This window comes from Manihot esculenta, chromosome 17 (genome assembly GCF_001659605.2).
Source record: "Manihot esculenta cultivar AM560-2 chromosome 17, M.esculenta_v8, whole genome shotgun sequence".
In the NCBI taxonomy this organism is placed as follows: Eukaryota; Viridiplantae; Streptophyta; class Magnoliopsida; order Malpighiales; family Euphorbiaceae; genus Manihot; species Manihot esculenta.
Genome location: NC_035177.2, coordinates 31471119 through 31482693, shown reverse-complemented (window position 1 = coordinate 31482693; position 11575 = coordinate 31471119). Strand labels below are relative to the sequence as shown.

Genomic DNA, 11575 nt, shown 5'->3' with positions numbered 1-11575 from the left:
TGGAGATTGCTGGCGTTTAGGGAAAGAGTTTTTGCATAAACTTATCTAATCGGTTTGATTCAATCAAACTGAAAAATAAAATAAAATTGCTCTTATTTTTCAATTATCATCGAACTGTACTCAGCCCTAAATCAAACTGGTTCTATACGATGTGAAACAATAATAAATCTGTGTCCAAGAAGAGACAACTCTGATAGTACAATGTAGAATATTTTGGGAGTGAAACTTTGCCCCAAGACTTATGGCAAGGTCTTCTTAAAGTCCTCTCCTAAAATCTTGGAATGTCCTATCTTCTACAAATCATCGTGTGTGTGTTCTTCTATAAATTAAGGTTACAAAGATGACTCAGCGTTGCGACTAAGCCGTTCACGGCCACTAGTGTCCAAGAATCCCGAATATGATGATCTTCTCTTGTTTCTATAACTTTTCCCCTTAGTTCCCTTACTTTTACGACCTAAAAACAGCATGAACATGACTGCCACAAAACCCAAACCAGAAACTGCCCATAATACAATAACCCAGAACCTCAAAGAACCAAAGATGCCATCATTTGCAGCAGGCAGAGTTAATTTCTGAGAATGTTTTATAGGTACAGGGTTGCTTAGTAAACCAGCATTACTTCCATCAATCTTGCCAAATTTCCTTGAACTGACAACTTCCTTTGCTGTATCTGAATTTGGTTTGGACAAGGAGCTAGGATCAGGACAATTGCTCTTCTTATGATGCAAGAGTAGTGCTTCATTCAGTGTCTTTCCACATTCTATGCTAAGTAAGTCCTTTTGTAAGATGTCCTCGTCAGTCCGATCAAGTGTTGATGGATCAGGTGGGTCGGGAAACTTAGCCCAACATTTGTTAGTCATATCAGTATCTCTCCAGTTTGCCTTATCAAAACTCCAATTTCCAACTTTAAATTCTAATCCATAGTGAAAAACTCTGTACTTTACACCTGGCTGGGGGACATATCCTGGGTATATCAATATCTCCCTGCTTATAATGTGTTGTAGTTGCAGCTGTTTGTAGAAGGATTAAGTGAATAAAAAGCAACAAAATTTATAACATAGAACAATGGGAATCAAAATAAACCATTCAATTGATGGGTCATATTTTCTAAAGTCCAATAAAAAAGTGATGGATATTGAGAATGCACCCCCGACAGGATATGCAACACATTCCTCATCAGTTGGTATTAGGGCTGTGCAATCGGTCGGTTCGGTTCCGAACCGAACCGAACCGATAAAACCGAAAACCGATTTGTTAAAATTTGTAAAACCGAAAAAACCGATTATGAAGGTATAACCGAACCGAATCGAACCGATAAAATTCGGTTCGGTTCGGTTCGGTTCGGTTCAAACCGAAATTTGTATTTTTTTTAATTTTTTATCTCAAAAAATAGGGTAAGCTTAGAATTTTATTTAAGATCATCATGTTCATTTCATTTCAGTTGTAAAATTAGGAAGTTCACTAGTTTTATTACTCGGTAATTTTATCATTGTTATAGGATTGTAATTCTATTCAGGAAGTTTATCTCAATTTAGTACTCCTAAATAAGAGTTCAATTAGGCTTTCTAGAATCTAGATCCTAATGTGATTAGGGGTATAAACTTTATAAATGGTCCAAGGGTTGTTTCTATTATTAAGCTTTTGATAATGACAATTAGAATTAAGATTAGTACGAGTGTCTCTGAAATTTTTTCCCCCCTTTTGAGAATTTGTTTCCTCTAATTGTGAGAATTTGTTTCTCTTGATCCCTAAACTTCCTGGTCCTACATCAGCATGTCTAGGCTACAAGATTACAATCTACCTGCAGAAGAGATTCACGGGAAAACGACATACCTCTGCGGCACCAAAAGAGTAACCGTACATCTCACTAATCCAGCCAGATTCATATATATCACCGGTGATATTTGTGGCATAATGGGCTTTGTCAGCACGAACCTCCTCAGTTTTATGCAGCCATAGCATAGCAAATTTTCGAAGATCTTCTATATGCATGATGATTACACCCCCTACCTTGTCACAAGCCTCAGGATGTCTTGTATGGAGTTTTGCAAGCACGTTGTCACAACCGATAAGGTAGCTGACATGCATAAATTATAAAATTTAAGTTGCAAAATCATTTCTTAAGCAAGTAAAAATGTGCGTGCACAATACTGTCTAAAAGGAGAGAAAGGGAGAGACGCAGCCACCAAATCAGAATAATAAATAAACATCTATGCAGTAAACTAAACTCAAACTGAAGGGAATAGAAGCCTGTCTTACTCGTAAGGAGTTGAAACTGGACGGCCACGTGCTGCCTTGAACTCCCATGGTGTAATTGGACCTCTCAAGATCATGTCAGCATCAAGAATAACTATGAACTCAGCATCAATATTTGCATGATTAAGCCAATGAAGGACAGCAGCTGGTTTATTAATTGCTGGATACCTGACATAGAATAAAGGCCACATTTAGAATTATATTCCATGATATCTCTTTTCATCGTTTGGATTTATCATCCTAGTTAGGTTAAGAGAAGAGGACTGGCTAGTGCAAGTGCAACAACATAATCTCAGGCAGACGTGAATAATGACTGGTTCAACATTTCAGGACAATCACTATAGCATGTAAGACTAATCCTAGAGTTTCCCCTCCTAAGGCTAAGACCCTGCTTGGGCAGAGCTAATCTTTTTCGGTTTGTCCATCATTTCCAATTGAAGGAATGCACATATCCTATTCATTACCAGTGATTTTCAAGTTTCAACTAAAATTTCTAGGATGGTTACCTTCAGAAACCATGTAACATTTTTTTGTAAAACAGCATACCATATTACCAATCAAATGAAGGGCAGGAACATTAGAAAATAACCATAATGGAAACTTGTAGGTTCTGGAATTAAACTAAAATGATCAGTAATGTTAACTAGCTTAGGCAAGAGATATATATGAAGATAACAAAATTACCAATCCCCTGTTAGTGGATGCCGGCTCATAGAAGGAACATAATGGGTGGGAGCCAGATCATGGCCTTTATACCGCTTTAAGTCTTCATCTGTACAACTGAGAAGTCGTGTGATATTTCCAGGCTGACCACTTAACTGGAAACTATGCATAAGGCCTACAGTCTGCCAATCAAAATAAGGGGTACATTCCGTGGAAAATATGGTGTGGATTTTTGGATATGGTTTCTGAGGTTCATTGATGACCTGCTTCTCTTTTGCAGCCACATCTTTTATACTGTCAGGAGTGAGAAGTTTTGGCCGAGTTAATTCAGCAAAAGTTTTGCTCTTTAAAAAGCTCAAGTATTTTGACCATTTTGGCTTAGAGCATCCATTTGTAGCATGCTGTAACAATAGACCTTCATTCAAAGTATTTATACATTCTATACTTAAAAACAGTCCTCGTCTTTTATTTGGATTAGATTCCATCAATTTTACCTGCAAAATGAATGATCATAGGTTCAAAGACACCATCAATACTAGCCATATAACATCAACAAATTATGAACGAAACCTAGATACTTGGCTTAATATAACATAATATACTATGAATGAAACCTAGATATTTGGCTTAATATAACATAATATATTTATCATGAGACATTTATACAAGGTGCATTATCTGCTTAGGGGCTATCCAAAGGCAGCCTTAACAGAGTGAGGCTGATATTCTGAAAACAATGAAAGAAAGGACAAACCATATGCTTGGGAAATGCTGAGCAACTTTCTTACAAACAGAAATAGTTTCATTTGTTAAAACATGCAACTAATTCTTTTTGCATCTAGATCCACATACCTCTCTAGGATAAGGAGGCTCAGGAAAGAGACGACCACAGTCATAAACAATATCATCTTCATGGTGTTTCAATTTACTGAAAGACCAATTCCCCACCCTAAAAGACAAACCATAGTGAAGTAGAATTGGCTGAACACCTTCTCGTGGAGTATAGCCTGGGTAGATCATTAAGTTGTCATTAATCTTATGATGAAGTCCAACCTGAAAATGTGAAAACCACAACAAAGAAAGGGAAATAAAAATATATAATAATAATTACTATAGAAATTTCAAGTCCAAAAGAATAAAATGAGACAATAACTTTGTCTTTGGGACAACCAAACCAACTTACTTCTGCAGCACCAAATGAGTAGCCATACATCTCACTTATCCAACCTTGCCCATAGATATCCCCAGTTATATTGGTTGCCCAGTGAGCTCTATCTTCACGTACTTCTTCTGTCTTTGAAAGCCACATGGGGGCTAATGCTCGAAGGTCATCCATATGCATTGCTAAAAGCCCACCAACCTTGTCACAGAGTTCAGGGTGCCTCGTGTGCAACTGAGCTAGAATATTGTCACATCCAACCAAGTACCTGAACAGAAATTGATTACATAACTGCAACTGCTACCAGAGCCATCCATTATGTACTCTAAAGATCACAAGCAATAAATATGAATCACTAAAAATAGGCAATGAGAAAATTTTGATCTGCAAATTTCTAAGAATTAAGGTGCAAATACATCATTCAATAGCTGGATAAGAAAACATTCACAGTTCTAACTACTCCTGTTCCTCTAAATGTGTGATTCACTTCACACCAGAAGAGAGTAAGATGCAAACAGTATAGCCAAAATATAATGCAGAAGCATGCACAATGCTATTGGTTGGGCAGCCAGTAAAAGTGGCCAACTCAATATATCAAGAAATGAACTTAGCACTAATTGCTTAAGTAATCCATCAAGGAAGAATGTTCATTTTCAGTAGAAAACAGCTTTGGTTGATAAATAGAAGTTAGTACCCATAATATGCTGCGACAGGCTTGCCTTTCTCTGCACCAAGTTCCCAAGGTATGATTGGACCTCGAATGATCATGTCTGCGTCTAGAATAACAACCCAGTCAACATTTTCCGCATCTTTACTATGTTTCAGCCAGTGAACAATTCCAGCAGGTTTATTGATTGCAGGGTACCTGCAAAAAATAAATATAGCACTTCATTTTCCTTTCTGCAGTATAAGGAAACTCCAAAACAGCTTCATAGTTCCCCTAAGATATTAGAGAAGAGGTATATCTCCATCACAAGCCGAGTACATAGAAAAAAATAAAGAACTTGATAGAGACATGACAAGAACTAATTGATTAGCGACTTAGAAGTTAATATACGAATTTTGAAAGTGAGTTTCTTTAGAAAGGATAATATTGGAATGCCGACTGAGAAAGACCCAGGATGAAGAAAAAGAAAGAAGGAACAGGAAATAAAAGCATAGAAATTAAGGCCAAACTTAATACTTCATAATCAATAAGAAGAAATTAGCGCTGTGACAGCCATCTTACTTCCACCCTTACAAGATAAGCTAATTCATAACCAATATTGCGATGGCAACAGAATATGGGAACAGAAGGAGAACACTTAATGTGCACATTGCAGTGAAGATGATTAAACTTAAACGTAAACGAAGATAAATTGCAAAAAAACCCAGGAATAAGCAGCAGTTAATTTCTACAACGCGGTCCTATTCAAGAATCTATTATGATTTCAAGTGTATCTGCTGGGATGCATTATTGAAGACACTGAAATCTCTTTCTTTCCTTTTTTTTTTCCCTATATCCGACTTCTATTACATCTAAGCACATACAAGCAATAGAACTCACAGCTTGATACCTTGATGCAGCAACTAAACACCAATTCATAGAATGTTGAACAAACAAGAAGGAGCACATTTGATTAACCAAAGAAGCAATTGAATATTGGCATCACAATAAAGTAACATTTAACATATAAAAACACCCCAATTGAGAGTCAAAACATAATGATCACCTCAACTACTTAGATAGTTCATAGTAACACAGCAACAAATGAAACAGAGGAAAACAAACTCACCAATCTCCAGTCCTTGGGTGTCTGCTCATGGAAGGGACCTCAAAAGTTGGAGCCAAATGCATCCCTCTGTAATTCTTCTTCTCCTCCTCCGTACAGCTCAGAAGTCGGGTAATGGGCCCAGGTTGTCCAGCCTTCTTGAAGCTATGCATGAGCCCCACCGTTTGCCAATCAAAGTAATTCTGGCATTCCACTGAGAACAGAGTATGGATCCTGAACGGTGCCTCCTGAGCCGTTTTCACACCCCACACAACATGAATCCATAACCCCAATAAAACCCAGATCAAAACCCTTAATTCAGCCATCATAGCTCAAATTCAAGGCCTGATTCGAGATGGGTTCCTATCAAAGATCTAAATTTCGTTCATTGTAGAGAAATTGTAAAAGTCAAACACTCGAAAATCTTCATCTCCTTCCCCTTAATACGTTACTATAATATGGTTAGGTAATGGAGATGACCAGGAAATGCTTAGTGCTTTTTGGAGAGATGACAGCGAAGTCTATTAAACAAAGATTGATACTTCGGGCAAACCAGTTAATTTCTTTTTTTTTAATAAAACCAGTTAATTATAATTATTTCCTAAAAAATTAAAAAAAAAAAAAAAAAAAAAAAAAGGGGTCAAGTTGATATATATGCATTGAATAATGAATATGAAGATGATTAGGCTTGGCACTTGGCAGAACAATCTCTGCCGCAGCATTTGACGAATGACAGGGATAGTTGAAAACGAATCGTTTTGCCTGCCTGTTTGTTGGGTATTTACCTAATTTGTTAAGCTTACAATTCACTTCTTCATAAAATAAAAAAAAAATTATAAGACTAAAAAAAATAGTAAATACTTAATTTTGGGAAAATGATCAAATAAAATTTCAAATTTTGCAATTTTTTAAATAATTGTATGCTAACTTTTTTTTAATAATTTATTATTAAAATACTATTCATCATTTTTATTCATATATAAAAAGATAAATCTTTTAATTGACTTTTTAATTATATCTATTTTAAGAATATTAAATTTATTTCCTTTTTTATCTATTAGTATAGATTTAGAATATTTATATTTCTAAATTATATTAATAAACAATAATCATTTAGATATATATAGCCATTTATTGTCATAAAACTAAATTATTTTAGATATTTATTTATTTGGTTCTTAACTTTTTGAAGTGTTTTTAAGAGCACTAGAGATTTTTTTTTTCATTAATAAATCTTGTTTTCAAAGAAAATTATTTGAAAAATAAAATTTTCAAGATATTTCCAAAAAGAATACATTTTTCTTAGTACATAAAAAATTTCACTATTGAACATGCATATTAAAATTTTTTTTTTGAACAAACCAATTTTTTTCAAAAAAATAATTTAGAAAAGCTCTACTTTTAGTATTTTTTAAATATTCTTAAGAAAAATACTTATATAAAATATTTTAATTAATGGAGAATATTTATAAAAATCACAATATTTTAAAATTTTAACCAATAAAAATATATATAAAAATCACTAAAAAAATAATAATAAAATTTAGACTTCACAAGCATCATAAATACAAAATATTTCATCATGATCATAACACTTACCAACAAAAAGGAAAAAGAAAAAAGAAATTGTTGATAGATATTTATTAATTATTATTGATGATAATGACAATGCTAATTATCATATGATTCTATTTGATTAAAAAAAAATAAAAATAATTTTATTTTGTTGAAAAGCAGGGATCTGTTCTTAATTAATTATATAATTGGATTACTTATAAATATAATTATGCAACTTGATTAAGAAATCACAAAACAATGAATTCAGGCTAACTTTCATTTCTTATTAAATTACTAATTAGTAATTATTTAAAAAATAAAAAACACCTCATCTTAAAGTCCATCATTGTCTGATATCTTTTTAATAAAAAATTTTATAATTCTGTTGAACAAGTATAATAAAACAAAGGGACAACTGTTCCACTTCAAAAAATAATAATAAAATAAAAAAATATTATTTAATTTTTATAATAGTTGTTTATCTATTTTGAAAATGCATTACAATATCTCTAATGTTTTTAAAAATATTTTTTAAATATAAATTATTTAAAAAAAAAAAAAACACACAAATGGAGGAGACAAAAATTAGTTCTACATATACTGGTCAAGGTTCAAGAGTTTTCTAGCCTACTGTCATACGTATTTGACAAAAGCTATTGCCCTCTGTGAGACTGTGGTAGTGAAATAACAAGAAATTACAAGTGAAAATAGAGCTATAGCACTCTGTCATGAAAATCATCAATTTTTTTTTGTCTTCTTCAATAATGTGTTTTCTTGATCAAGAAATCAACAATACTTGGGGACAGAATCTGCAGGTATGTTACAGTATTGGGTATTTTCCAGGAAGAAAATATCATCAAGTAGATGATAATTGAAGCTATCCCATGAGAGAATAGAATCCATATCTTCAAGTGAAAGAGATTCACCAATGGAAAGATTCTTGTTTTCATCCACAGACAATGAAGAGCTGTAAGAAGTAGTATCATTGGTTTCTAGCTGCTTAATCCACGACCCCATATCCATGCTTCCATTCAACATTTCATAATTGCTCAAGAGCTCAGACGTTTCTTCCATTGAAACTAACTCATCATCTTTGCCACCTTTGCTTTTATCATCTGTGCTTATCAAGTTGGCTTGATCATCCTGTGATTTAATCTCCATGTTTTCCTCCTTTATTCTTTCTGGAATCGTCTCATTATTCCCACCATTAATGCTCATTTGTGTTTGCTCAATATGCTTTAGCTTCTTCTTGATTCGAGTATTCCAATGATTCTTGATTTCGTTGTCTGTGCGTCCAGGAAAATGGGAAGCAATCTTAGCCCACCTACAGAAAACAAAGCTATCAACTCGTTTCTATATCCAAATGGTTTTAATTTTAATAGAGATTTTTACCTATTCCCAAGACGAGAATGAAGCTGAATAATTTGATTCTCTTCCATTTCTGTGAAGCCTCCCCTCTTAAGATCAGGCCTCAGATAATTAATCCAACGCAGTCTACAGCTCTTTCCACATCGTAGTAGCCCTATCAAAGACAACCGAATGCCACAATTTTTTAACAAAATCTTTTAACTCATATACGGAGACTGTGCATGTGTGTGCCTGTGAAGAGAGGAAGTAAAACCTGCAAGCTTGGGAACCATTCGCCAGCAATGGATACCATTATTGAGAATAAAATTCATGAGCTTATGATCTTCCTCAATAGTCCATGGACCTCTTTTTAGTCCAATCTTGTCACAGCAAGGTTGTCTTCCCATTTTGGCAAGACTCGTGACCGATGAAGCACAAATGATGATTCTTGAGAAAATGGGGTGCCATAAGCAAGAGGCGATGGTGCTTTATAAGAACTTATAATCCAAGCAAAGATGCTGCTGCCAGTTCATTGATGGCATAAAAAAGAGGAAGATGATGATTAAAGAGAGAGAGGGTATGCAATAATAATAATAATGAAATGGGAAGCAGTAGCAGTCTTGTTGGAGACAATGGAAATAGTCCTGTAAGGCAAGAAAATTTGTTCAGGGAAGAAGAACCAGACGTGGGTCGTACGTTTTCGTTGACAAAAAATAATAATTGTTGCTAAAGTCTTCTCCTGCTGGGTTTCAAATATTAATATAAAATATGGTAAAATATTAGGGCAGGATTCTTCGACCCCTTAAGAGCTGGCCAGGCCAGTTTTGTTGTTGGAGGCAACTCTTTATCATATTTAGTTCAGCAGATGGAGAGAGAAGAAAGATGCCTGCCTTATTCTGTTTATTATAAAACAGTTCTCATTATTGAACATGTTTAATTTAGGATAAACTGTAATTTATTTCCTCTAATTTAGTGAAATATAACTTTTCGTCTCTCTATTTTAAAAAATCATCAATTTAATCACTATAATTTTTAAAAATTATGCCATTAGTTTCTTCCGTTAGATTTGCAGTTTACTGTTTTTTACCATATACTCCAATCTCAATATCTATAAATAATTTCAATATCGCTAATTATTAATTAACTGTTACTCTCTCTAATTACTCAAATCTCAATACCTATATATATTTAATTTTATAGTTTATACATAATTAATTTCTTTAGAAATTGTGGTGGCTCCCTATTAATAATTTCTCCATATCAAATTTAAGTCTTCACTCATTTGTGAAAAATATTTTTTTATTAAAATATTTTTTACAAAAAATAATATATAATAAAAAATATTTTATTTTATATTGCTTGGTTATATTTTAAAAAAATAAAATGTATTAATTAAATTTATATGTAATAGTGTTCATATCATTCTTGAATTATAAATTTTTTTCATTAAAAAATGAAAATAATTATTTTATTTTATTTTATTTTTACCAATGAAATATTTTTATTTACTTTTTTTGAGTGTTAAAAACATTAAATGTAAACTTTTGATGTAATTTTTTTTCATAAAATTAAATGAAAATTAAGATTTAAAAGTACATCCAATATTTGGATATTAATCAAATATATACAAATAGATAAAAACTAGTAATACTAAGTCTTGGTGCAAATTCTGAATTATTTAATTTAAAATATATTTTTTATATAATATATTTAATTTATTATTTTAATTTTTAATTTTTAAGTCCATTTATTTTTACTTATTATTTTTTCATTGTTAATTATGCGTATAATATAGTTATTTGAAGTTTATATTTATCTATTACAAACATTTAATAAATTATTTTATGTTAATTATTTTTTTACTTTTAAAATAATATAATTTATATTTCAAAATTATATAACCTAATTGCAGAAATTTTGTTAATTTTTTAGTAATTTGATCTTTTGCAAGAATGAAACCGCATTTGGATTTTATAGTTTGATTAAGGTTCATGTTTTTCAAACTGTATGCTGATGGTTTGGAAGTGTTATTTTGATTTAAATAAAAATTTATATCTATGAAAAAAAAACCTAAAAGAATATAGAATAATAATTTTATTTCCCCTTTAATATTTATTTTTGCAATATATAGATTTCATATAAATGATTAATTAAAATTAAAATAATAAATTAATACAATTTGTTAATATCTCTTATTTTTTAAATTAAAATTAAATAATAAAAAATAAATTATTTTATTAAAAAATATTAAAAAAATTTATAGAAAATATTTTCTTAAAATAAGTTATTTTCCACATTAAGACCGGACTAATTCCTCAAAATTTGAAAGAGTTGTTGGAAATTCCCGTGAAAAAAAAAAATTTAAGATTTTGAATTTACAGTAGCTAATGTTGTTGTAAATCATACACTTAACTAATCCCCATTGGCCAACCAACCAAATTATAAATTATTATTATTATTATTAAATTATTTTAAACATTGGTTAAAATTATTATAAATAATTATTCCATCAGATTATCTTTTAGCGTAATGCTTTCAATGTGGTTTGTTTAATATAGTATTTTGACAAATTAAATTATATCTTTAGAGTTTATAGATTTTTAATAGTACAAAACCACTATAGTAAAAAAATATATATAGTTGATTTTTCATTTTAAAATCATAATTAAAAATCTCAACAATAATATTAAATCAATCCTTGTTTAGTTATTTTTCTGCGGGTTCTTCAATACAGTTTACATTTCATTGTATATTATTTTATTTTATTTTTTAACATGAAGTGTCGAGAAACTACCGGTGCATGATATTTCTGCTTAAAATGTAAGAGACACTTATTCCAACC

The 11575-nt window shown here is 31.5% G+C and overlaps 2 protein-coding genes across 2 annotated transcripts; both read right to left on the bottom strand.

Annotated features, from left to right (window-relative positions):
• Positions 1–76: 76 nt before the first annotated feature.
• LOC110605133 (peptidyl serine alpha-galactosyltransferase) lies at positions 77–6388 on the bottom strand. The gene is made up of 8 exons (XM_021743474.2): positions 5854–6388; positions 4773–4943; positions 4103–4346; positions 3772–3972; positions 2941–3413; positions 2260–2424; positions 1834–2077; positions 77–1010 (listed from the first exon to the last, which is right to left on the bottom strand). Exons 1-8 carry the CDS (start codon positions 6156–6158, stop codon positions 333–335), a joined length of 2481 nt encoding a protein of 826 aa, XP_021599166.1. The 5' UTR covers positions 6159–6388; the 3' UTR covers positions 77–332.
• Positions 6389–7838: 1450 nt separating this feature from the next.
• Positions 7839–9361, bottom strand: LOC110605682 (myb-related protein 315). The gene is made up of 3 exons (XM_021744329.2): positions 9008–9361; positions 8779–8908; positions 7839–8710 (listed from the first exon to the last, which is right to left on the bottom strand). The coding sequence occupies exons 1-3, from the start codon at positions 9138–9140 to the stop codon at positions 8173–8175; spliced, it is 801 nt and encodes a 266-aa protein (XP_021600021.1). The 5' UTR covers positions 9141–9361; the 3' UTR covers positions 7839–8172.
• Between the last annotated feature and the right edge of the window lie 2214 nt (positions 9362–11575).

Bases quoted from the DNA above. Each gene is read 5' to 3' on its own strand.
- LOC110605133 (XM_021743474.2), bottom strand. From the start codon at position 6,158: ATGATGGCTGAATTAAGGGTTTTGATCTGGGTTTTATTGGGGTTATGG. The intron at 4,347-4,772 runs GTACTAACTTCT...ATTTCTGTTCAG, and splicing joins CCTGTCGCAGCATATTATGG to GTACTTGGTTGGATGTGACA. The intron at 2,425-2,940 runs GTAATTTTGTTA...ATTCTATGTCAG, and splicing joins CATCCACTAACAGGGGATTG to GTATCCAGCAATTAATAAAC.
- LOC110605682 (XM_021744329.2), bottom strand. From the start codon at position 9,140: ATGGGAAGACAACCTTGCTGTGACAAGATTGGACTAAAAAGAGGTCCA. The intron at 8,909-9,007 runs GTTTTACTTCCT...TGTCTTTGATAG, and splicing joins AATGGTTCCCAAGCTTGCAG to GGCTACTACGATGTGGAAAG. The intron at 8,711-8,778 runs GTAAAAATCTCT...TGTTTTCTGTAG, and splicing joins CATTCTCGTCTTGGGAATAG to GTGGGCTAAGATTGCTTCCC.